Source organism: Leptosomus discolor, chromosome 9 (genome assembly GCF_034619465.1).
Source record: "Leptosomus discolor isolate bLepDis1 chromosome 9, bLepDis1.hap2, whole genome shotgun sequence".
Taxonomy (NCBI): domain Eukaryota; kingdom Metazoa; phylum Chordata; class Aves; order Leptosomiformes; family Leptosomidae; genus Leptosomus; species Leptosomus discolor.
Genome location: NC_141399.1, coordinates 23405167 through 23431076, shown reverse-complemented (window position 1 = coordinate 23431076; position 25910 = coordinate 23405167). Strand labels below are relative to the sequence as shown.

General features: G+C 38.5%; 1 protein-coding gene across 2 annotated transcripts in view; it reads left to right on the top strand.

Moving 5' to 3' along the window:
* The window catches only part of IQSEC1 (IQ motif and Sec7 domain ArfGEF 1), a 343350-nt gene that overhangs the window by 64079 nt on the left and 253361 nt on the right, over positions 1-25910 (top strand). For both annotated transcript variants that reach the window (XM_086469757.1, XM_086469758.1), the window contains exon 2: positions 9712-9741. In XM_086469757.1, coding sequence (XP_086325883.1) covers positions 9712-9741 — 30 coding nt within the window. The remainder of the gene's footprint in view (positions 1-9711; positions 9742-25910) is intronic.

The following is a 25910-nucleotide window of genomic DNA, read 5'->3' as shown; positions in this document are numbered from 1 at the left end:
TTCCTCTCTGTCTTGAAGTGACCAAGAGTTCTGAGGCCTTAGCATGAGGTTGGTACCATTGTAACTTCAGCGGAATTCCTTGGAAGGGTCTGCGTCCTGTGGTGGGTTTGGATTCATTACGCTGATGAAAAGGGGTGTCCTTGCTTTGACCGTGGAAGCACTGTAATAAGAAACTGATGCACTGTATTGAAAAAGAGCTACTTACTTGCTAGAGACAATATAAAACTGTACATCTAGTAAGAATATCGTGAGTAAAATATAAACTGACACTAGTTAAAGGGCCAATATAAATGCATTTATACACTGAGCTACAGTTCCATCAGGTAACATGGGGATGTCAGCTTTTACCAATACCTGTGGTTTGTTTCTCTCCTGTAACAAAAAAAACTATCCTGCTATAAGTACTGGACTGGTATAACTATAAGCCAGTACAACTGATATTTAGTAATCGGGGTACAGTTCTGTGTTATTCACCTATCGCTGCTAGCACAGAGGAATTCAAGATTCGTATCTGATGTGGAGTAAGAGGAAAACTCATCCTTACTAGAATCTGTTTGTTTATTATAATACAGAAGATATGGTGCAAAATAGAGAATTTTGGTACTAGAAACTGGAGAGAGCAATTTGGAAAATTGCTTCTACCAAGTACTAAGTTTTGGTTAAGAGCAGGAATAGAAAAGTGAAACAACCAATCTAATTTTAATTTACAGTGTTTGTTGCAGAATGTGAGAAGTGCACTGATTTTTGGTTTTGGTTGTATACATTGTTGTATACACGGTTGTATATATGTTTTGTTGTTGTCCTGTTTAAAAAATGCTTCAGGACTATACATTCATCGTTTGGGTAAGAGCATCCCCTGGCTTAGGGGCAAAGGTTTTCCCTAAGACTTTTGCTGAAGCTAGCCATGATGTGCCTTTCCTGGTGGGTGCCATGATGGCATTTTTCACTAACTGCATTGGAAGGACACACACATGCAGTTTTTAACTGGAGGTGGACCCAAGTGACTGCTAGTCCTCGTACAGCACACAGCGGAGTGGTTCCTGCCTTGCAGGTTGTGATCCCATTACCAAAAAGTGGAGGGAGCCAGACTTCAAACCTACTCACTGTGTGAATGACTTGCATTTTACTGTAGTGCAATTTTGTTCCATCACCCATTTTATTTTCACTTAAAAGGATTTATCAAACATGCTTGTTAATGGGGTAGCAGTATTAGTCTGAAGGATTTCAGGCAGCCATTATAAAGACTATCTAAAATGCTTGAGGTGAAGTGTTACAGCTCTTGGTCCTCCTATAATTGAAAAAAGCAAAATATCTCGTAAATGCTGACCCTTCTGTGCTATCTTTCAAACTGACTTAGGTGTCTGGAGTGCAAGAGTCTCTTAATTAGATGCTATCCAAAGTGGCTGAGGTAATAGTTCCATTGGCAGCCTGGCGTGACCCAGACTGGTTAGTACTCAGCCTGCCTACACCTTCCAGAGAGCATGGGCTGGCCAGAAGCTGGTGTGGCTGGGGGCTGAGAGCGTCTTGTGAAAAGGACCTGCATCCAAAATGGTACCTCCTTTCACACAGGCTATGTGAGATGAGTAAACGGTGGTTCCTGTCATTACAGGTCTGTCGGCCTTGTTGGTGTGACCAGTTTGGGTTTGTGGGCTCATGGAAGTTGAAGTGCACAAGAACTGCTGGGTTACCTTTCTGTAGCTCCCTCTTTGTAAGAGGTACAACTCAGCCCTTTCCCTACCTGTAAGCCAGAGACTTCTGAAATAAGGGGTTCTGCAGACTAGGAATCTACTGCGGCTGAGATAGTGTTGTGTTTCTGAATTTATGCAATAAAAACATCACAAGGATTATTGGCCCATGATTTCTGTGGCATTGAAGCAGCTGTGATATTAGTTAGCTGTGATACATTTGCAGTACCAGATTTAGCTGTCTCTTCTCACCTGTGTCCATGAGACAGTGTTACACATGTGTTTTGGCAGCAGGCGGGAGAGGTTTGTAAGTTGGTCACTCCATAGTTTCCTTCTGAGTAAACTGCAGTATCTAAAGCAAAACTGGGATGATACATGTATGGAGGGAGAGGTACCAGTAAGGTGAGCAGTTCCTAGCCTCAAGAGGAACTACTCTGGGTCTTGGAGCCAGCTGCAGGCTTTCTGAACAGGTGAGACCAGTGTGAGGGAGCAGTGGAGAGGAGAGACTTCAGAGAGACTGCTAGTGTATTCGGTGGTTTTGGAGCATTGCTACTCACAATGGTATTGCTGTTATACCTTTAGTGCTGTTTTTTGGGTGGTGCTAATTTATTGTTATCCATCTCCTGTGCAATTCCTGTAGGCTTTAGGGCAGAAGAGATGGGTGCAGAGATGCTGCAACAACTTCAGTCAGCTTATATTAAGAAATTCCCCTGGCAATATATCTAGTCATTATTTGGGAGGTGAAGTAATAATAGCAGACAAAAATGTGGTGCCAGGTTTGAATGCTGTTTGATATATAGGGCTACTGAGATGATGAGGGGACTGGAGCATCTCTACTATGAGGAAAGTCTGAGAGACCTGGGGCTCTTTCTCCAAGAGAAGACTGAGAGGGGACCTTATAAACACTTATAAATATCTGAAGGGTGTCAAGAGGATGGGGCCAGGCTCTTTTCAGTGGTGCCCAGTGACAGGACAAGGGGCAACAGGCACAAACTGGAATACAGGAAGTTCCACCTGAACAGGAGGAAGAACTTCTTCACTCTGAGGGTGACAGAGCACTGGAACAGGCTGCCCAGGGAGGCTGTGGAGTCTCCTCCCCTGGAGATATTCAAAACCTGTCTGGATGCAGTCTTGTGTGACCTGCTGTAGGTGAACCTGCTTTGGCAGGGGGGTTGGACTGGATGATCTCCAGAGGTCCCTTCCAACACCTGCCACTCTGTGATTCTATGATATGCCAGTCCTTAAGTTTGCTGAATATCACTAAGTCAAAAGCTTTATTTTCTGTTAGGTATGTTTATATTCTGTTAGGTAAATAGTTGTTCTGGTTTGTGACATTGGAATGCTTCTAGCAGTTTAAGTTTTAACAGACCCACATGTCACTGCGATTTTTTTTTTTTATCATTCTTTTTTTCAAGGAAAAAATTCTGTATGCTTCTTCCTGGTTTTAGTATGCAGATGACTTGATTTAATAAGCATAGCTCTGAAGACTGAAGTAGTGAAAAAACCCTGATTGGCATTGCAATAGGGAAGCTCAGCTCACGCTGGTATTTTTTTTTAATGTCTTTGTGCTTACCTTTATTTTGACTTCACACATCTCCTTCCAAAGATTGCACGTTACTAGCAGGATCTTACCTGTTCCTAACCCTAATGTGCACCACATGTGACTTCTTTCTTCTAGAAGTCTGCATCTGGCTTTTTATGTAGAAAGTTGTTGGAGTTTCCTGCTGAATCAAGTGGAAGTGCTATATTCAAGGTGGCTGTAAGACACATTTTTGGAAAAGAAAGACTATTAGGATGTTACTGTTCTGAAATAATCCATGACAATGGTAGTTTTCCTATAGTGCAAGATAGTTGGGGTTTTGGTTTTATTTTAATCTCATTATTAAATCAAAATGCAATGCAGTAATCATACTTCTGTAATTGATTTATTCTTTCTGTTGCCTTTGTGATGGGCAGGCCCCAGAGCATGTTTTGCTCTTTCCTTTGTTCTGTAATGCATAATAACAGAATCCTTCTGAAAGGGCTATAATTAGAGGTGAAACAAATAATTGTTCTCCTCCTGAAGCTTACCTCGTTAAAATGCTACTGACTGGACAGGTCTTACTATACTTTTAATATTTGATCACTAATTTTAAGCATCTTCAGCCCAGTAGAATTTTTCTGACCCTGTCTAATATACAGGGTCTTGCAAACTAACCCAGTTTTTGGAAAGGGAAATCTCCATTCTATATGTCTGTTACTGGACATACTGTTTTGTACATTGCTGGCAATGCACTGATGCTGATCTCCTTAGCAGGAGGGCAAGGGCACAATAGCAAGCATGCTTGCTTCTGAGCTTAGTGAGGTGTTAGATTATCTGTGCAGCAAGCAAGACCACTCTTTTCAGACTCCTGGAATAAGAACATTTCTTTACTTAACAGAGTATTGCATATCTGTTGTGATCCACAGGGGCATGTAACATCATTCAGACACAGTAGGCTGAAATAAAAACCCTGGAAAGCTCTAATAGCCTTTAGGTGGGGCTGGAAGCTTCCTGGCAACATCTACCTTGTTTTGAATTGCTTCTCAGAACATATACCCGTAGGAACTTTATACTGAAGCATGCTGATGCCTACTTGCGATATAAGTGGTATTGTTTATATAGTCATTAGTGAATTCTCCCTGAGGCTTTTTTCCTTGAAGGTGATTGGTCATCTGGATTACGAATGCTGAAAGGCTTCATATACTACAAAAGGACCACCTGTAACAGCTGTAGTTTTCTTTTCTTGAGGCTAGCTCTATGCTCAAAGCAAGGCTTAATCAAATGCATTGATTCTAGCAAAGATTTGGTTCAATCTTTTCCTTCTGTAAAAAATGAAATTAGAATGCTCTTTAATATGTGTTTACTGTATACTCATACCTGTAGTAAGTCTCCTAAAATAAAATCAGTTGTTGTGGTTTGCAGGAAGGTGTATTTCAGATGGAGTATGGTTATTTAGCATGGAAGTTTGACATGCTGTTATAAACCTTGGCTTTTGCCCAGTTCTTTTTAATTTGTGGCAACTCCAAATAGGTGAGGAGATACAACTTGCCTTACTACCATATTGGTGGATGTGGGGCTGTGAAATGATATTAAAGTCCTGCCCACTTGTGGGGCTTTAGAGTAAGATTTCAGTTCTGCTTTTGTGTGTTTTTCTCCCTGCCATGTAAAGCAACATTTTGCATCCTGAACATGAATCTTAGACAAATAGAGTCTTTAAAACGGTTGTTTCTACTTTCTACATAATCTGTTTTTATAGAAGATTGTCTAAGTCTACTCGTTGCCCAAATAAAGTATCTGCTAAGCTTGAAATTGTTGCAGAGGTAAATGTGTACATCAGTCTATATAATAGGCCTTAGTGGTTATGAACAATATTTTATTTTGAAAAATGATTGAGTCAGATGGAAAGCTGGTCCTCAAGTTGCTTTTGGAAGCAGCTTTACATTGTGCTGTTTCACTTCTAAGTATAGCTTTAAGTGCAAACAACAAGTCAGATGACATAAGACTTCCAGCTTGTTTATTATTACTTTAAGAGGGGGGAATAATGGAGACGGTTGAATATTTCCTGCTGGGGTGAATTAGAGACTTGCTAAAATCTTTTGAGTGAGGAAGAGCCATTGAATAAGCCCTGACTCTGAAGCTGTGCTGCTTCTGGAATTTAAGACCCTCCTCTCACCTGAGGTGAAATAGAGACTTCCTGATTGGGAATGGAAACCTCTCACATTCCTGATCTGAGTGGCTTTTCTGTCTCATGCTTTTCTCAAAGATTTCTTCAAAATTGTGATATTCCTGTAAACAGCTTTCAATTTTTACAAGCTGACAATGTCCCACCAAGAATACTTTGTTGAAAAATTGCCAATCAACTTGGCAACTGGAAGCCAAGATACTTTGTCATTTTTCTGCTTGGTGCATTTACAGGAAGATAGTGGTAACTGTCTCTTGAGCATGCAAAGCAAAATACAGTAAGTCATTTTGGTAATGTGAGTGGAGATGTTTTCTGAAATCTCTGGTTTTCGCTGATATGGACTGACAGATGGAGAGCGATGGTAGTGCTTCATTTAAACTTAAAAATCATTCAGGATTTTAATAGTCACTTTGGTTTGTGGTCTAGTGTAAGACTTAAGTACTGGGGTTTTTGTTTCTCTTTGCATTTGCTTTTTTGGTTCAAGGTTTGTTACAATGGTACGTATTCCTCCTACACCTCTGCTTGCAATGGAATTACAGTAATCACTGCTAATGGCAAAGTCATTTCTGCTTCTGTTGACTGTAACAATCTTAAAGAGGGTGTGTGTTGCTGTGTTTCCTACTGAGAATGAAGTTCCTGGGGTCAGGAAGAAGACAAACTTGTGTTTCAGTGGGGCATGTGGGTTAATACTTAGTTCCACTCAAAATGAAACATTGGAAGCCAGCCAGAGATGAGAGGAGAAATCTTGGAGAAAGTTGTGTGACGTTTATCACGTCACTGTTGTAACTTAGATATGTAAATGGAGTATATTTTGTTTAAAATAAAGTACTGTAGCATAGAAGATATCATATGTTGTAGCCTTTTCTTCCTTTAAGGTCTACCTTAAAAGAAATAGTGCAATATATTGCCAGAATTTTTTTCACCTTTCTACTTGTTTCAGCTCTGACAGTATAATTTCTTTTGTCTGGGTCAAAAGGGAAAAAAATTATCTAAAGCGCAGCACATGCTTACAGGGTAAGCAGAAACATTAAATATTGATCCAAAATCCTGGCTTTTAAAGAATGCTTAGAGAAAATCTAATGCTTTATTTCAAACTACAGGTAGTGGGGTTTTTTTCAGCAGTGTGTTCATTCAGCCCTGCAATCCGATTACTTGTTCCCTGAGTAACATTGACCATCTCTGAATAACTCTTCAGAATTTACTTGAGTAAATCTTAACCTTGAAAATGCAAATTTAGCAGTTGTAAAATTTAACAGCTTTTTTCTACCTTTGGGGATCCTAAAAACAAAGAAGGGATGGTGGTCCATCTTCCTTCATTGTTAGCTGTGCTGAGTTGGAAGGTGGATGGCTTGGGAGAGCAGTTGGGTCCGGCCGTGGTGCAGGGGCCATACCCCAGCAAAGAGCACCTTGCAGAGGCCCAGTCCTGACCTTGTGACTTTTTCTTGCGTTATTTTAAAGACGACTTGTGTGTTAGTGAGAGGAATAGTGAGCTGGAAAGGGGGTCTTAGGATGGCTGGTTGCTGCTGCTAGTGACCCCAGAATGCTTTGAGCACTCGAAGGCATTTTCGCTATTTAGATGGTTCAGATAATTTTGTTACTCAAGTCAAGAAGAAAGGCAGAAAATTAAGTTGTCTTGGTTATATTTCAAAACATGATAGTACAAGTAGTCACATATAACATCTTTTTCAATTGTAAGGTGTGTGTTCTCCAAGATGTAATTTGCTGAAAACTGAGTGTGGGAAGGTGTCAGTGAAACACTTATTAATTTTTTCGTTATTCCTGGGGGTGCATAGGTGAGTTAATTTCTCTTCCTTCTCTTTGGTTCATGTGACTTTCAGGGGTAAGGTAATCGTGTAGAAAAAGCTGCTTTAAAGTTACCTTTTGTCTATCAGAATATGTATGTGTATCTAAAAGCCTGACAACTTCAAGTGACCAGACAGGCTTTAGAAAATGGGTAGGGAAGCAGAAGAGACTCATGAGTTAACACGGTGTCAACTTTGAATTCATGAAGCTGCAGCCTGACGGTGCAAAGGGAAAGAAGGCATGAGAGCCTTGTGCCAATCCTTTCTCACCTCTGTTCTGGTCCAGCTTGAAGTTGGAGAGGGTATGTAGCAGATGGATGTCAGACTGCTTGTGTTACTGGGGCAGGGTGCCAGGATGGGGATGCAGACCACTTCTGAAGTCTTGCACATGTTTATATGTTACTTTATTCAAAACATTTTAACAGAGCTGGAGGTAAAGCCATCTGATATCAGATCCTGTCTTCATTAACAAGAACTGACAAAGCGTTATCTCTTAAATATTTATTTAAGAGCACTTCTGGGTGTGGATTTGTGGGGTTGTTCTTCTGTTCGATGATGGTTTATAGAATCTTTTTAGCATGCAGAAAAATGAATCTTCTAATAACAGATAATGATGCCAGTAACACCCAAATTCTCAGAGCTCGTGCAGAGGTTGAGAGTGTTCTTTGTATGGGTAGATACTGTCGGGTGCGCAAAATGCTACAGTAAGTCTTTTTAGTGGTGAGAGATACTGTTAAATGAAAATCATCATTCTTCCTTAAATGAAGGGCAGTGATGATTCTTCATCTCAAGTAAAAAGGCAATTGTAACAATTTCAGAAAAGTGATTTTTGAAACATAGTTAAGCTCTGCAGCAAGCCTTGTGACTTCTCGTGCCTGCTGGATGTTCCAGACTGATGGACACTGCGGTACAGCTACTTACGGCGTTCTTTTTCCCAGGCAGAACTTGGTTCACTTTGCTCTGGGCCACAGAATTTTCCACTGTGCTGATTTCTCTTCTGTCTCTTCTGTTTTGACACGTTCAGCGATGTTCACTGACAGGGCCAGCAACTGATATTCCTACTTGTAGGTATACCTGGCCACCTTTCTGTAACCTGTGCTGTGTGCTGAGCTATGGCACTCTTCCTGCTGCCCGATAACTTGTGAGGCAGGAGACTAAGTTCGTTTTTCCTTCTGTCCTCTCAGCTTGTGCTTTTAAAATTACCCAGACTTCTTTGAGCTTGAAGAAAATAAAGGTAATGTTAGAGCATGTAGTGAAGTGGGGGAGGCTTCTGGTACATATTTCTACAACAGATTCTGAAAATGAGATTTTAGTACTGTTTGCTTTCTGGCATTAGACTTATGAAACTTTTACTAGCCATAACTTTTTTCTATTGCCTCTAGCATATGTCATTGGATATGGAGGTAATTCTAAGAAATCAGTCTGTCTTTTTTTTTTTTTTTCCAGTCACACTAGGGAAGATTCTTTAGTTCCTATAGAAGTGCCCTTGTCTTTGATTTTGAGGAAGCAACTTTGGTGCTAGCTTATTATCACTTAGGTGCTAGAGTTTGGAATCTCATATTCATAACCTTTTTATTTGGGTCCCTGGTAAGATTATAACGTGGGAAGGGTGTTTTGAGGCTTTGTTTTGCTCTGGAATCCCCTGCTTTGCTTTGACTCCTGTTTCTGCAGAGCCTGTTGATTATTTGGGGTTTCTGTGGCACTGAGGCTGAATTGTTCTGGAGTGAGGAAGGAAAAGAGTTGGGCAAATGATTGTGTGTTTTCTGGTTTTGGTGTTTGTTCTTGAAATGCTGGGAGTATTAAGTTTCTGTTTTTATTCAGAGGAGGAAACCTTGTCAGTATGAATGACACTAAATTAAATTTCCTTACTTAAAAAACATTGGGGGGGGGGAGGCTTTGTTTCAGTTGTGATTCATAAAATTATCTCACCTCAAGAAAAATATGCGCTTGAAGAACTGCTGTGACTTATATCTTATCTCTCATTTCTGCATGCTTCTGAAATTCAGACAAGTGTGGGTTTGTAAATATTTTAGATTACACGTATTTGCAAACCTTAGCCCTTTCTGAGTAGTGCCTAATAAGTGTGGGGATTAGATTCCTAAACTTACTTGTCGATGACCTTTCCAACTAAAGACTAAAAAAACAGTACAAGCTGATCTGCTTCTACAGTAATGTCAGAGGGCGGTGCTTTTCACTTGCAAATACGGAACATAAAGCTTTGTTGTTGCACGTTTACAGCAGGTCTTTATTGGGGGTTCAGAGGGTGTTGGCATACATTTTAATATTGCAATTATTGACTTCAGCTATTAACTGGTTTTTTAGCTTCTCATAGGTTTATTCTAAACCTGAGTAGGTGGGTTTCTTTTTTAAATGTCTTATTAGTAGGGAAAATACAACAAGACTTAGAAAACTAACTGAAATACAAAGGGAGAGAATGCATGAGGTTTGCCATTTTTAGACTATGTGGCTTATGAATGCTAACAGTAATTATGCCCTAACTATTTGTGTATTGCTTTACAGGTCTGAAGGTGAAAGTTCAAGAAGCATCAGGTATGTGTACATTGTGTTCTTTCTGTCTTGAGGTCTTTGTTCTAAAAAAAAAAATTTATTTAAAAAGCATAACTTTATTTAAAAGTATGAAATAGAAACAGAATTTTTTTTACAATGTGTTTTTTATTGGTTCTACTTAGCATGTCATACGTATTTTGAATAAAGGATCTTCTACCTTGGATAAGTTTGGTAATAAATAACGAGGCGTTTCCTGAATGCATCTATCTCCATTATGGTTTAAGACTTGTATATTAGTTATTATTATAATTGCAAAAGATTATTTATAGTTAGTTTCCAATGTTTTCAGTCAAAATACATACCCAGTAGTCATTTGTATTGCAAAGCTGTGAGCCAGCTGCCTGCCCATTTTGGGGGGCAATATCTGTGTTGGGGTGAAGTCCATGTACTTGTTCAGGCTTTCTTGATAGTCTCCTCTTCTTGACAGTGAGACCCTTCATTGACTCATTATTACAATGCTTGTTATGCACTTGGAAGATTCAGATAATCTAGAGAATTTAATGTAATTATCAGATACTTTACTTACTCATTTAGTGGTTTATACTTGTTACCTTGAGGGTATTTTTTTAAACCTACCTCTTTGAAAATGTGTCTGTCAAACTTGTAGAACGTCTAACAGTGTTCTAAACAGGACTGACAATTTGAAATTACCGTGAATCTGAAAGTGTTCTACATTCGTTAGACCATTACAATTAAGCAGATGTCTTGATTTTCAAGGAATGTGACCATTGATTAATGATAACAAGGTCCAATAGACTGGCTGTATAATTCCCAGCAGCTTGTTTTGAGGATTGTGAGGCTTTGTAACTAAAGATACTGTGTTTTGTTTCTTAAAAAAAAAAAAAAAAAAAAAAAAAGGCCAAGACCTTCACTTGCAGAATTAAAAGTCCAGTTTTTGCCCCCAGGTATGCAGACTTTCCACAAAAACAGGTGAACTGCAGAATAATCAATGTGATATCAGGAAACCAGAAGGCTGTAAGAAGTGATCAAAGATCCTCTGAAATGCTTTTTTCTTACAACAGAAACCAGAATCATTATGGCATTGACCTGAGTTCAGGGCTCTGCAGGGGAAACTGGTAGCATATTTTTAATACAGTAACTGAACTGGACAAAATTGCAAGTAGCTATAGTTGAGACTGTAGTAAGATGCCTGTGCTTTATTCCCTGTTGTGTTTGTTGGTTGTTTTATTTTTAACTCCCAGGAGGGTTGCCAATATGCTGGCAAGCTGTGGAAGGGCTAATGCTGATCAGCTATTGCAAACTAAAAATAAGTCCACTGGCATGTGAATTTACAGAATGATGACTGAGGTCACATTTCAGCCTATAATAGTCATTTCTGTTTTGACCTGCTGAGTCTCTCATGGGATTTGGTTGCCCAGATGAGTGGTGTGGGGGTGTGTGTGTGGCATCACTGCTGCTGCTGCACTCTTCTAAGAGTCGAGTTTGTCTACTAGAGACTGTATTTTGAGGTATTTAAGTAGTGTATAGGCACAGCTGAAAGCCAGTTGCTTCAGATCTGTTTTGGGTGCTACCTAACAACTAAATGTTAATTCTAGCCCATGCCCCAGCACACATTTTGTTATTTGACTGAAAGGCTAAGGGACTGTGCTGCAAGACTGATGGTGAATAATGTTAGTATGTCTTGTCAGATAAATTCCACACCTTAGAGGAAGGCTCTGCTCAGACTTGGTGCCTCTATAGAAACTGGCAGTACTGCACAGGGCATATTACTTCTGTGTACAGGCTTCAGGGTTGTGATGGTGAAAATCAACACCATGTGTTCTCTACAGAAACCTGCAGGCAATCAGTGTGAGTCTTGGAGCACTAATATAATCCTCTGTTTTGTGGTGGTTCAGTGAATTTATTCTGTTGTTCCACATGAACTTGAGTTACTCCAAGACAGTTCCAGACTTCTATCACAGCCTGAAATTTGGCTAACAGATAAATGTAGTAGCAGGCAACTCAAGCAGAAGGCAGAGCCATGCTCCTCCTGAAATGCTCTTTCAGTCTGACTCTTCCAGCCTCCATCTTAGATTGTGTTTCTTCAGAGCAGAAGTGGAATGCCACTGAGGATGTGCTTTTATATTTCTGCATAAAATCCCGGTCAGCTTTTGTCTTGGGCAAAAGCTCACTTAGCTCTTCTCTGTGTCTCGTGTAGTTTCTTTATATTGTGGTTAATTTGCTTCATACTGTTTTTCTTTATTTCTGGCAAATGAAGATGAAATGTAATCACCTCAAATGAAATAAGGTCAGAGAAGAAGTCATCATTCCTGCTTACAGAAATATCAGAAAAATGCCAGCAAATCAGTATGCTGCCTGTATTTCTGCCAAATTGGTCAGTTGAATTCATGAAGTAAAGTATAGAAAGGAGCTGCAAGCAGGTGAGAGGCCAGGAATAAAATGTACTGTCTCAGCCTTAACTGGACAGATACCATGTTAAGTGAAATTAGTTTAGGGCTTATGTTTGCAGTTAATAAGCAAGAGTATCATTAGGATTGTAGGGTTTAACTCTCACTAGCATTAGCATTTAAGATAAAAGGATCACTCTAAATAAATTCTGAGATGCAACTGTTTATTTTTGTACCTCCTTTCCGCCAGAAGATTGCTTTGGGATCAGATGGATGACAGTTTGGCATGTATTTCTCAGTCACTGGAAATTTGTATCCTGTGATAGTTTAGTGGCTTGCTAGAAGCAAGATCTTTCGCTCATGTTCAATGCTATGTGGAAATGAGATGAACCAGTGCAGTAATTAACTTCTATCTTTGCGTTTCTAGCAGATGCAGAGAGAGAAACAAGCAGTCTCTTGAACTCAGTGTGGATCAGGGCTGGTACACTGGAGTGACATGGGCTTGACTTGTACATCTACTCTGAACCAGACGCGTCCTTCTCTTTTCCCTCCTTGTGTATTGTCAAATCTGCACCACTGTTATCATCATTAAACTTTTTAATTCTGCTAGGAGGGTCTTTTTAGCAGTTGTCTGAGCATGAGAGAGAATTAGGGTTCAAAAGGGCAGGCAAATACATATATCTTGTGGGGTTTTTTGCTGGTTTTGTCCCTGTTGTTTTCTCCCCACCCCAAACTGTGATACACAGCTGGGTTTGGCAGACCACAGGAGTCTGCTGCCAACTGTGCCTATATGCCTGGGACTGGGAATCTTTGGGTCTCTTACAGTTGAGTGAGTGTAATAAGTCTCTCAGTCAGGAGTCTGATTTTGGAATAGCTGGCTTTTTTCCATACTGGAATGGAATATCCAATAGAAGAGATGCCCTAGCATTTTATACTGTATTCAGTTGCAAAAGTTTTTGTCGTGGTGGATTGTTTTCAGTAGCTTTAGAGCTTGTCATAACGATGACAGTTTAGCCAAAAGACGTTTTGAAGTGCTCTGAAATGCAATAAATGCTGAATCTGACTATGCACAGACAAGGCTGATGCAGAAAACCAATATGACTCTAGATAGTACATTGAAACAATTTAAAAATCACCTTGATTTTTTTTTCATTGGCTTTCTCATTGTGACAAAGTAATAAATTATCCCATTGTTTCTGCAAACCCCTAACCTTCTCTCTGCTTATGACATTGTGGTACTGTAATAGACTTGCATTGGTTTCCTTTTGGCAAATGCAAGCAATTGCATTGCAAACTGCAAGCCTGGGTGTGTGTTAAATCTATCAAAATTGATAAATTGCTTTGAACATCTTGCAGTCTCAGATGTAATGAACACATACACAGTGAGGTATGAAATTGTCAGCGCGATGGGCCTTTTTAATTTGTTTTACAAGCAATTTTAATATTTAGTATTATGAGCTGACAGTTACAGGTAAGAATGTATATATGTAGTATAATCTGTCATATCAAGGTTTGCAAGAATAGTATGTCTCGAGGTTTAGTAGCTAGGAGAAGTTCCTCTTGCCTCTAGTTATGGACCTTGTGTGTTCAATGAACACAAAGCAGCAGAATAGAGGATTTGAGCAGTGCATAAGGTGCAGAGGGACTCAGAAGATCAGCAAGCATCTCTGACTAGCAAACCTTTAAAACCTGCTCAAAAACATTACCTCTGTTCCAGCTTTCCTTCCTTTCCTGTTTTTTATTCTTGTAGGAGATTAACACTAGTATGGATGGCTTAAAGATGTAATATTTAATTAACTATTTCCCTAGGTATTCCTTTGCTGCTTTTCTGCCAGTAAAATAGGCGAGATGAATTACACTGGAGTTGACTAGCTACTCAACACAACTGCTCTGTGATATTCTTGGTGTAATTTGCCACAGCTGATGCTGTGGTCGGCAGCAGCACAGAGCACCTCTTGTCCAAGCAGCCACCCTGTGCAAAATCCATCTTCAGTCAGGCCACTGGAGTATTGACCTGTCCTTTTTAGTTTTTTTGTTCCTTCCCAGTTGTGTGTTTTTTAAAGGAGAAACAAATATAAAATGGAGTAAGCTGTGAGTAACAACACTGGTTCTCGCGGCTTCTGAACCAAGAGGTGCCAAGACTCTTGCCAAGAAAGTGGGGTGTTCTGTGAATAGCCACATAATTTAAGAGATACGCAAAGAAAGAGGGGAGAGCCTGCAGGTTAGTTAAAAAAGAAGAAGAAAAAAAAGAGGACTGTTCAAGTTCTAGGTATGGAGAAAACATCAGCTAAATGATTTAGCTGAACCAAAAGAGTCTCAGTCTGTAATTCTTCTCAGTATACAGATAGATGGAGTACATGCAAAGTTTTGTGTCTGCTGAGGATCATGCAAAAAGGCTGATTTCTTGTAAAGGTGTACATTAGATTAAGTGGAAAAGTAATTGTCTAATTTACTTTATAGTAGGAAAGAACTGTAGAATATCAGTCTCATTCAGTGCTGTGTCGAGAGTGGGAGGAATGGCTGTTAAACAGACCTTGGCAAGCTCCAGTAATTGAGCCAGAGAGAAAGTCTAGCAGGAAGCAGTTTTGGAGTTTGGTTTTGTTTTACCCCAGTAAAATCTACTTTAACTGTGTGACTCAACTCCTCTCTGATAACCTGTAAAGTACAGCTTTTGGGGAATTAAAGACAGACTTGTAAAACTAATTTTCAGGTTCAAATGTATTACTTTACAATCTAAATGACTTGATGACTACATGTGAAAAGGGCCTTTTCTGGCTGGTTTTAATCATTCTATAAAGACTTTTACAGCTTTATACCAGTCCTTAAAATGTGCAAATTCACCAATCGTTACTAATTTAAAAAAAATAAATTCCTCCAATAGATTTCTATATAAATGTCAGGTTGACCCTCTACAGTAGAGTGGAATACGATCAGTTTCTTAATTTAAATTAGCTAACAGAAGTAAAATACGTGGAAATAGCTTCTAGTAACAGAGATGGCTGTGGAGTTGCCAATGGCTTTAAAATTACAAAGCTTTAATCTGAATTTCAAAATGAAAGGACAGCAATATGTTCATTACCTTGTCAGAACTGTTTCTCTTTAATAGTTAACTCTACACTTGTGATGTTATACTATTTTTAGGAAAAAAAGAATATTTTTGAAACATCTACTTTTGCAGAATGAGTGAAAAATAAAAAATAAAGTGAAATAAGATTAGGTGTACATATTCATATTTCTTCTTAAAAATCTGTCATGCTGTGCAACTTGGAATTGTGCAAGAAGTGTGCTGTGACATCTATGATTTTCCAGAAGCAGAAGGTGGTATCAATATATAAGTCTTTGTGCAGAGAGCTCATGTCAGAACTCCATCTGTGGTTTTAGGGTCTCAGTCACCTCCCTGGACAATATAGGCAATTCACCATTTTTGGCATATGCTGCCTGCTCTCTGTGTATATACACTTAACAAATATTTTGTAATTGACTGACTTCACTGGATAACTACTGTCATCCCTTTGTGCTTCAGTTTTGGACTGGGAGTTGAGAGATTAAGTAGAGCAGATACTTGTCCATGTCATCCAAGGCTATGCAGGAAGGAAACCTGGCACAGCAATCTTCTTGAAGAGGTGGCTGTGGACAGAGTAATGCAGCATTGCCAGCTCGTTTCAGTGGTGAGGGCTGAGGCCCAGGGATGCCATACAAGCATAAAAGTGTCATGCAGAATGGGTGCACCGGGATGCGGTGCTGAACCCCAGGGCAGGGACACAGCTATGGACAGCTTTTCTGATTTTTGATCCTGTGTCTTGCCCTTGAAATTTAAGCTGCATCCGTGTGTTTAATTGATCACTTTAACCAAGCTTTAGGAACTTGATGAGATTTGAAACAATGGAATGTTATGTTCTAGCTTTAGATAAAACTATAAAAGTAGCAAAGGCTAGAGAGGCAAACACTAGTATATGAGCATTCCTAAGAGTGAGTCAATACTTTGAGTAGAGCTTCTTTAACACACGTCTTGTCAGCATCTCGGAATTAGGTTAAGCTACTATTAATAAACAACTGTAATTATTTTTTCCAGGTATTCTTGGAGCTGATGAAAACAAATTAGCTGTATATTATCTGTTTCTGTAATGTTGTGCCAGCCTTCCTGTTTATATGTGACTAGAATGTCTGTTCTGCCCTTTTGACTGCTAGAGGAATACACGCTTGTCTATAAGAATTAACACCAGACTGGATTTATTTTTCCCCCCAGACTTCATAGTAGGGTTACACCTTAGAAATTGTTTCATGACGTGATGTATGAAGGATTAGCAAGGCTACTAAAATCAATAATTGGTAGAATCCAAAGTGCTCAGCAGGTTTCTCATAACTTGTTTCTGCTAAGCTCTAGTGTTGCTTAAAACTTTGTAAAAGGCTCTTCAGGCCTATTAATAGTTTAATTTTTTGGCTACTTATAACTCTGGCAATTAATTGAAAGACCTTTCCCATATGCATAGCAACATCAGTGTTGTCTTGTACTGTTACCTGTTTGACCTCTCAGAACTAAATTTGTAATTGAGAGAGGAACTGGAAGGAAAAAAAAAGGTTTCAAAAAAGCTGGTAAAAACAGTGTAGTTCACTGTAAAAGACTGGCAGATATTTGGATGATAGTAAAAACAGGTAAAGTCTCTGAATTATGCGTACTAAGCACCATTCAACACTTTGCCATTCATGGAAGTTCTATTGAAATGAATTGATAGTGAAATTAAGCATGTATTGGGGGGTGCTGTATGACCTGTATGGGATGTGAATGTCTTTATAATGCCAAGTGAATGTAAATTGTATTGATGGCAAAAGAGTTCCTGATTAAAGGGAATTTTTGCTCTCTTCCCTGTTGCTTCAGTAAGGCTTGTCTCCATTTTCACAATATTTTCCCTTCATGTTCTTTTTACTCTGAAGCAGAATGAACTCACAGTAGCTTTTTCCTCAAGGGTAATGGGATTCAGTATAACAAACGGACTTAGCAGTCAGTAATGGCATTTTAGGCACTTGATTTTGGGAAAGGGACTATGGAAATTGATTATAAACTGAAAGTAGACCTTTTAGGTTTCCTGGTGATACAGAGTGCCTTATTGTTTTTACAGACCAAATTTGAGTTGTTTTAAAGCTTTCTGACTTTCAAAGAAGGTTGAGTGTATACCTCACTGGTCTAAGTGTTTCAAATTACATCTCTGACTTGCCAAGAGAGTTACTAATATTTAAAAAAACCCTTGCTAGTCCAGTGTTGATAGTTTATTGTTGGCATTTTAGTATTGAGCAGCTACAATTGTAGATGTTTCCTAAATTCAGCAGTGTTAATGTGAGAAGCGTACACCTTATTTCATAAACCTTCTACTATTTTTACACATCCTCTGTTGGAAGAAAAACATGAGTAATACTGTGCTTTTTTTGAGGCAGTTCAGTCAAAAAGTGAGTTAACAGTTCTGGTTCTCAGGCAATACAGCCAAAATTATATTACTGCCTCGAAGTATAACATGTAACTGCATGATAGTGGTATCTAGTAGGAGGAATATGGTTGAGTGGACCTCTCTAACCTGGCAGTCTTCAAAAGTCCATGATTCTGTGCTTCACATAGCAAGGTTTTCATTTTTCTGGATTGCTTTTCAACACGTTGAAGAATTTTTAGGCACATGATGTTTCATGACTGAAAAGCTTGAAATTCTTCTTCAGGTAACACATTATACTAATAATTTGGCTTCTGAATTACTGAGATTCTGATTTTTTTTTTTTCCTACTGAAAAGTAGAATTAGGTCTTGCTAAAAATTGGATACTATCCAGGTGGATAAACTAGCATATGCAAGCATTTTGTCTAAAATTATTTCCACTGGAAACAGACAGCTGTAATTGATGTGAGTTTCTAAGTGCTGACTGTGCTCAATAGAATTCTCTTGACGGACTGGCAGTTGTTGAATTTGCAATCTCAAAAGTGATGCTCTGTAAGTGATTTCACATTAATTCAATGTAGCTAATTTTTATACCCAATTCTTGAAGGAGTTGTTCTTGTTCGGAAGCAGTCCCACTGGTTACTATGTAAGATAAGGCTTGCTTAATGAGCAACATGTGTGCACAACTTAATTCACTAAGTTGAGTGCTTGTAGTGCCACAAGATTTCTCTGTTCTGTAGATAAGGTAGTTTGAATTTCCTTCATGATTTTGCCATTCCATGGTAATTTCTGAGTTGCTTCTGTTCTTTTCTTTTAGAATTCACATGAGAAGCTGGCTAAATTGAGGGGATAGTATATGAGCACGAAGAAGGAAAAAACATAGACAATCTTCTACTATCTGTGTGCTTTATAATGTTCTTCAAGGGCTTAGGTTAAAGTTGATTCTGGAACATCTGCTGAACAGCTCATAATTACCCGGTTGAATTCTTGTTTCTACGCCCTCACTCCAGTCAAGACAAGCAGGCATAGCATGCATTATAGTAGAATTTAGCATATCTATTAGCTGTTTGGTGGGACAATGAAAATCACCTCTAAATTAAGTAGTGTTTTAGCAAGATGAAGGCATCTTGCTAGGCAGCTTATACTGAATGAAGTTGCTTTCTGGCTTCTCTTGTATCCGCTTTTCAGAAGAAGGTAGAATGTATGTACCCTTGTGACACAAATCTTTCCCTGGTCCGCGTTGTGGGCAGAGGTGTGCACTTCTTCATTTGCACGTGTAACTGGCTGAGGGATTTAATTTTTAGAAAGCAGAATTGTGGCATAGGGAGTCCAGAACCACTTCTACTGTAGCTGTTACAGGAGTTTGAGGAGGACAGGGTATGATCTGAAGCTGGTTTATCTTATGAATTTAAACTTGGGGTTTTTGGCGGAGGTTTTTTGTTGGGGTGTTGGGTTTTTGTTTGGTTTTGGTTTTGCTTTTTTTTTTTTTAACAGAGATGCGAATATAATCACATAGCCCTGTGAGGACAGGAATGAAATCTGACTTTAGGAACAGAATTAACTGCCATACTTTTCTCTCCAGAACACTGGAAATAATTTGCAGTAACTATTGGAAATTCATATGTTATGTGCAAACTCATAGGATCACGAGTAGGAGACAGTGAGTTCTGTTAATGATTTGCCTCTATGCACTGGTGAAAAAAATACCTGCTTCCTTGCACATAATCTTTCTTTCAAAAGAATTCATGTATTAGACATTTATAGATGGGACTTGAAGCCAAAGGTACCTTTGGTTCAGATGCAATGCAGCAATTTTTATGTAATGGTCTGCACATTGATAACTTAAAATCAAAGAGAGGAATTTCATAGTTTTTCTTTCTGATCTCATTGCTTTACACAAGTGGCCCTAGTGAGGCTAATTCTATCCAGCAGGAAAATATGCAGCAAAAAATAGATGTGTAAAAATCTGCTGGTAACTTTAAAGGCCCTTTTTGCTTTTCTAATCCCTATTCCCAGCAGTTTCATGCCACAGTGTAATTCAAGAATGATCCTTGGATTAGCAGTTAACCGTGATTTAGCTATCTGGTTCCTCATCTGAGCTGTTCTAATGATGCTGTTGAAAGTATTCCAGTAAGTGCAATTGTAAGTAAATGGAAGATGAAGTAAGCAAACTATGTATTGGAGAATCTGAGAACAGAATAATATGTTAATGAAAACTAAAGACAAAAAGAACATTTTAGGTTATCACAGTACAGAAGAAAAATTAATATCCTAAAATACCTATTATAAATAATTGAAATAGAGACTAAAGCTTCACTTGTGATGTAACGGCTTCCTCGGAACTATTGTAAGTAAGCTGGGGTGGTTGAAAATGTTTGTTTATGGCTGAGGTGGTGATTGGTTGTTTTTTCCTGTGGTTCTTGCTCTGCTTTCTGGAGAAAAAGTCAATTTTTGTCATGACTTTATAGGGCTCTCAATAGCTTTCTCCTTATTCAGAGAGTTCTCAGAGGCTCCTAGCTTGTGGTGGCAATGCACTCCTGCTTAGAGGTGTGGAAAATACACCACTAACAGAGTTCCCTAGCAAAAGTCTGATTGTTGCACCAATACTGCTCATGAAACTTAAATGGGACACAAACTTCCATGAAGTGTTTTCTTGTGTTAAGTAGCTAGAGGGGTGGAAGAAGAACAGGAGGAACAGATGCCAGTGGAAATCAGAAAGTGCTGCTTGTGTGGTGATTGTCCTTACAGTCATGTTCAAGTCCTCCAAGGCAGGGATGCCCATTTACTTCTGAAAGGAGGAAACTGTTCTTAGAGTTTCTTATCAGCTGCTCAAAACTGCTGGACAGAAGGCTTGGACTCTGAAGTACATGGTGTCTTTGGATTAGTTACAATTTGGACTAGTCAAATGACTGGTTGCTAACATCACCAGTAGCTTAATTTGTATTTTACTGAAATGTAACAACATTTACCATTGCAAATCTTCTTTTCTGTGTTGTAGGAGAAGTGTCAGTAGTTCTAAACTATGTATTGTGTCTATTAAAAGCTCCCATGTCAGCCTCTTGGCCACCTTTGGAAAGTACTTTCAGAATTGGTATATGGGATACACAAGATGAATCTGAAGAGATTTTGTCCATTGTCTGACCTGGACAATAACGAGAAAGGATTTGGTGTCTAGTTTGTTGTGTGTCAATACAGCCCTAACAAAAGCTTTGTGTGGATTTGACAGTACCACCTTTTGGACAGCTAAACGTTGTTATGGGAGGTTTTATAGAGTGGGTATCTCCAGCATGTTTTGTAGAGGAAAAACTTACTGATTTTGAATAAATATTAATATTTAGTTAATATGTGAAAACTTTTTCTAAAATCTACTTAGAATTTTTCAGTATTATTTGGCTTTAAAATTGAAAGGAAAAGTTAAGCAAGATCAGGACTGATTTTTATTTACTAAAGGTTTTTTTTCTCCGCAACACCAACAGGCTGGCTACCTGCACAAGACTAATGAGAGACCAAGAAAGGTCAGTGTTGTATCAGTCCCTTTTGGAATCACTAGGGTAAAGAGACAAGGATGTCCTTTCCTAAGCTTGTGGGTTTTGGAGCTTTGGGGTTTTTTGGGGGGTGGGGTGGTTTTTTGGTGACTTTGATTTTGCTTTTTTATGTTAAATCTTCAAACTTCCTCACACTGTGTGTACTTGAAGACAGACTTGTGAACTAATGAATGAAAAGATTTTTAAAAAAAGCATACGATGCTGAGCTTGGATGAGTGGTGTAGAGTAAGTATAGACATCCTCAAGTTCTACAATATGGAAGGAGAGGTCAAGGAGTTCTTTTTTCGTGGATGTATTACTTGTTCTTTTAGTGTCCAGTCCTAACGTTTATCTTCAGGTTGCTGTGGCCACCAGTATCATACAGAGGCCAGAGCATGAACGCAAAGATATAGCACTGGATCAGATAATAGTAGCATCCAAATGTTCTGTCACATGATTTCAAATTATACTTCTGTTGTTCTAACTTCTTTTGTAAATGAAGCTGTAGATTTGGCCTTCTTTTCAGAGATAAACAAAATGTGGTAAGCAAGAGCCTTTCATGCATGGTTTTTGTTACTAGAACATAGTGAAGGCTGTAAAGCTTTCTGTGATTTCTTTAGTAAAGATTAACTACTGAAAGCTTTAACCTTTTGTGCCTCCTTGCTTTGCCCTATCATTAGCTGTCTTCTGTTGGGGTAAAGAGCAGAAAGTAAAGCACTTTAATTTGTCTCCATAACAGATGCCCACAGTTGCTGAAATCCTGTATTGATTCCACAGTCTTATCCACTAAACATATCTGTAAATACCTGTCAGCTAGTCTTGCCTAATTTCTGCCATCAATTTGGTCTCATTAACTTCTTGTTGATTAAATCAAGCATGTTACTTGGGATACCTCTGTAATTTATCTATAATAGTTAACTTTATCAGGGGAATAAAACTCCTCCTTTGAATTTTAATGCAAGAAACAATATCTCTAAAAATAAAGATTGGAGGCAAAATTAATATTTGTGCTAAATACTACACACACTTACCGTATGATAAATAGGAAAAGTCTTTTGAAGATAAATATTAACTGTCTTGCACCTGGCTTTGGTCAAGTTTTATTCTAACCTGTGTTGTGTATGGTACAAAAGGGAGTCATACTCAGGAACAGTATTTTGAAGTGTTACAGGAGTACAGTCAAAGAATGTTCTCTGGATATTTTCAGTCTTTCAGTTTCTTCATGTGCTTTTGTTTATCATACAGTCAAACTTAATTTGATCTCCAAAACTTTAGAAGTGGTGGACTGGAGCATACCACTCATATTAAAATGAACCTTGAACTCAAGTCAATTGAATCCTTCCTTTCTAGATATGGTAAGCCAATCATATGCATGAATTAAGATGACTTACCATTATTCAGTTTTGGGGAAAAAAAGTCCGTGTGTGCTCAAGCAAATATTAAAATTCCAGCAAGAATTCATTTAAATCACCAGTTTTCTAGTAACCCTCTCAGCTCTGATGCATAAATTGAGGAAAGTTTCCACTCTGCAATGAAGACGAGGACTTCGGCTTGTACACTGTCACTTAATATGTGCTCAGAATATCCTAAGATGAGCTTGTCTTGCCTGAGATATCACAGCTCTGTTTTTTTCATAATCTTGTTCTGCTGCCTTTGGTTTTGAAATGAACTGCTTTGAAAAGCACTACTCTAAGTTACCTCCTGACCAACGCATGTCTATACAAAAATGACAATAGACTTTTCAGAAACACAGCTACAGAGGACTAAATGCTACCAAGATAACATTAGCAAGACGTTTGAGCACTACTTTCATTGTGCACTTCATTGTGAGTATGTGACTTTCTAGGACTGGGTCTACTGTGACTATGAACTGCCTCGTTATTTGTAATCCTGTGGCACTAAAATGTGCTGTGCTTCCTGAAGTAACTGTGCATTAATTGCTGTTGCTGCTCTGTATACAGCAGATGTAAGTGGATTCCTTAGAGAATACTTTCCACAACATCCTTCAGAATTTAGGTATCAGAATTGTTTTACAGCCTTACTTACAGACCTTGGAGAAATACAGAATATCTGGAAAAATGTGTTGTCATTAACTAATGTGCATACTGTAGGGGAAGGACATACAGTGTATATTGCTTTGGGACGCTGAAGAGTAACTAATCAAATAGCACTCACTCACTTAAAAATGATAGCATAAATAGGCCTACCTTTGAACTCCAAAACAATCTGTACCTACTTTTTGAGAGTCCTCTTTCCTTGAAACTCAAAGCAAAGGTCAACTTCCGAAATCTGGATTCTTAAGAATTAGTTGACTTCTGTTCCAGTAGTTTTTCTGGACCCTCTTAGGAAGTAGTAGTATTGCTTTCCTCTAAGGCTCAGCATAGTGGGCACTTGAGAATGAACTTACTCAGACCAAAAGCAGAGCTGCTAAATGAACCAACAGTTGGTAGCTACTTGGTCTTTTGTTGTAGCTACCTAATTTTTTTTTAAGAAAAAAGAGGTCTGAGGAAGCTGAATAAACAAACCAAGAATGCTCATGGCTAGTTGATGGACCTTGTAAATATGACTGAAGATCCATGAAGTGGTTGCCAGCTTTTTTCATTATTCTTGTATTCCATTTGGAAAAAGAAGGAATGGTCTGCCTACATATTTTGGCTGAATCCAAAGAGGACACTAAAATTTCAAGGCTAAGTGACTGAATATTTCGGTAATTTCTGGCTTCACCACTTGGCTAAATTGCTTTATAATCCTTGTTCCATGGAGCTGGAGGAGTTTTTCTTGGAAATGCTCATGAACTGATTAAAATGGAGGAGTTCTGAAGGGGTTATGCTGATGCCATAATTTCAGAGTACAGAACTTGTAAAAGAAAAAAGTAGAGAGATCATTAGGGGAGACCAAAGGTAATAACTTGCTTCCTGATTTGCCATTGCATTTCTACTAAAATGTCTGGTGTCTGCTGCTATGCCCAGATTCTGACTAGAAGGTTTTATGAGAGAGATACTGATTCTCTGAAGTAGCTTTGGCCCTGAAAGTGCTTGCTGTTTGCGTGCCGTATGGTAATAACAAAATGGTCTACAGGGAGCAAGCCTCTCTTTGCTCAGTCCGTTATTTAAACAGCTGATTCTGTCTTGAATGTAGCTCCAGCCCTAATGTGACCAGAATCACTTCTGTCTCTTCCTGCCCTTGCTATACAAGACCCTTATTTTATGGCAATCCATTCTCTTTCTATGAAGACTGAGCCTGTGGGAGATAGTTCTTTCAAGTCTTTGCTTCAGCAGATGTATCATTCCTCAGTGCTTCAGGGTAGCGAATGTACCTGCTTTCTCATGATATAATTCTTACAATACCTAAACATTATTAATGCAATGCATGTGCCACTTAAATCTGTTTTTCTAACAGCCATCTTGCTGAGAAGAAATGATGGACAAATTCTTGTAAGTCTGGGTTTTTGTAAAAAGAAAGCAGTGCTATTGTGATAGCATAAACCAGAAAGGCTACATGTTCTCAGGATCTACACTCTGTCTCTGTAGTGCTGCTTCATTATTTTAAGGGGTTTGCATAATCATGGTTATGTCCTTCTTCTCTCCTAGGATATGCTTGGAAATAACTACAAATTTTCCTAAAAAACCACGAAGTAAATCACAATAGCATTAAGTTTTCCTCTATAGAATATATGGTTTCTAATCCTTGAAGACCAACCCTTCTTTGGCCTTGTGGAACTGTATTCCAATAATGTAGATATTCTGAGACAACATAATATACTACATTAGTCTAAGCATTAAATATTTGGGATTTAAACTGAATTGAAAAAAAAATTTCTATATGTGTATATGAATGCAGATTCAAAATAGCTTGTGAGAAGCAGTCCTATAACAATATTAAATATATGTAATGATGCAAGAACTTAAAGGACTCCCAAGAAGGCCTTTGAGAGTGCTTAAGGCATTTAAAGACATATTACTTCACTTATCTTAATTGAACTGGAAAGAATAGCCTTTCAATTTGCAGTTTCCTCTCCATAGTAGATGTTAACATATATACGTATGTATGTTGGTGGAATTCTGTAGGCAAGAAGACTGGAGTTTAACATATTTTCCTTTCCTTTTTATTTGAATTAACTTTGTAGTTAAGTTAAAAGCAGTGTGAGCAAGTACTAAGGAAGGAAAGTTGAAGAGGCCAGAGGTGAAGTTCAAGAATAACTGCTCATATCAACCCTCTGCATCTGCATTTTAGGCAGATCTGGTAGGTTATTGAACAGACTTAGAAACTTAAATCTAAGAGGTGCAGTACTATCCTCCTGTTGTATGTCAGTTTTGAATGCTTATTTTCTATATGTGTGTTTGCATTTATGTGCTAATGAGACTTCAACGCTGTTCTCAGACCATGCTCAGTGAGTATTTCACACCTTGCTGAGAGTGACCCTACTTCTAAGTTAGATTAGACCACTGAAACTATAGCATAAAAAAAAAAAAAACCCAAACCCCCCACCCCATTGTGTACTGTGGGGTGGTATGAACTTCCTCATTTATGAAAATAAATACGGAAATGCTTCCACACCTACTCTACAAATCTGAATAGCAGAGGGCCTTTCGTTCCTCTGCTAACACTGTATATCTTTTACCATTCATGCCTAACCTACATCATTACTAGTCTGAAGCTTTTATGGAGGTCTTTTAATTTGGCTCAGTAATGAGCTTTTTAATTATCACTTTGAGGACAAGGATCCTGCTCCTGTTTCTTAGTCAAAATAGAGCAGTACTAAAGGTTTAGGATTAGAAGAGAATAATAAAAGCTGATTTTATTTTATTATTTTTGTGCTTAGACAGTGGAAAAATTGGTATCTTCTCCCTGAAAGGATGTA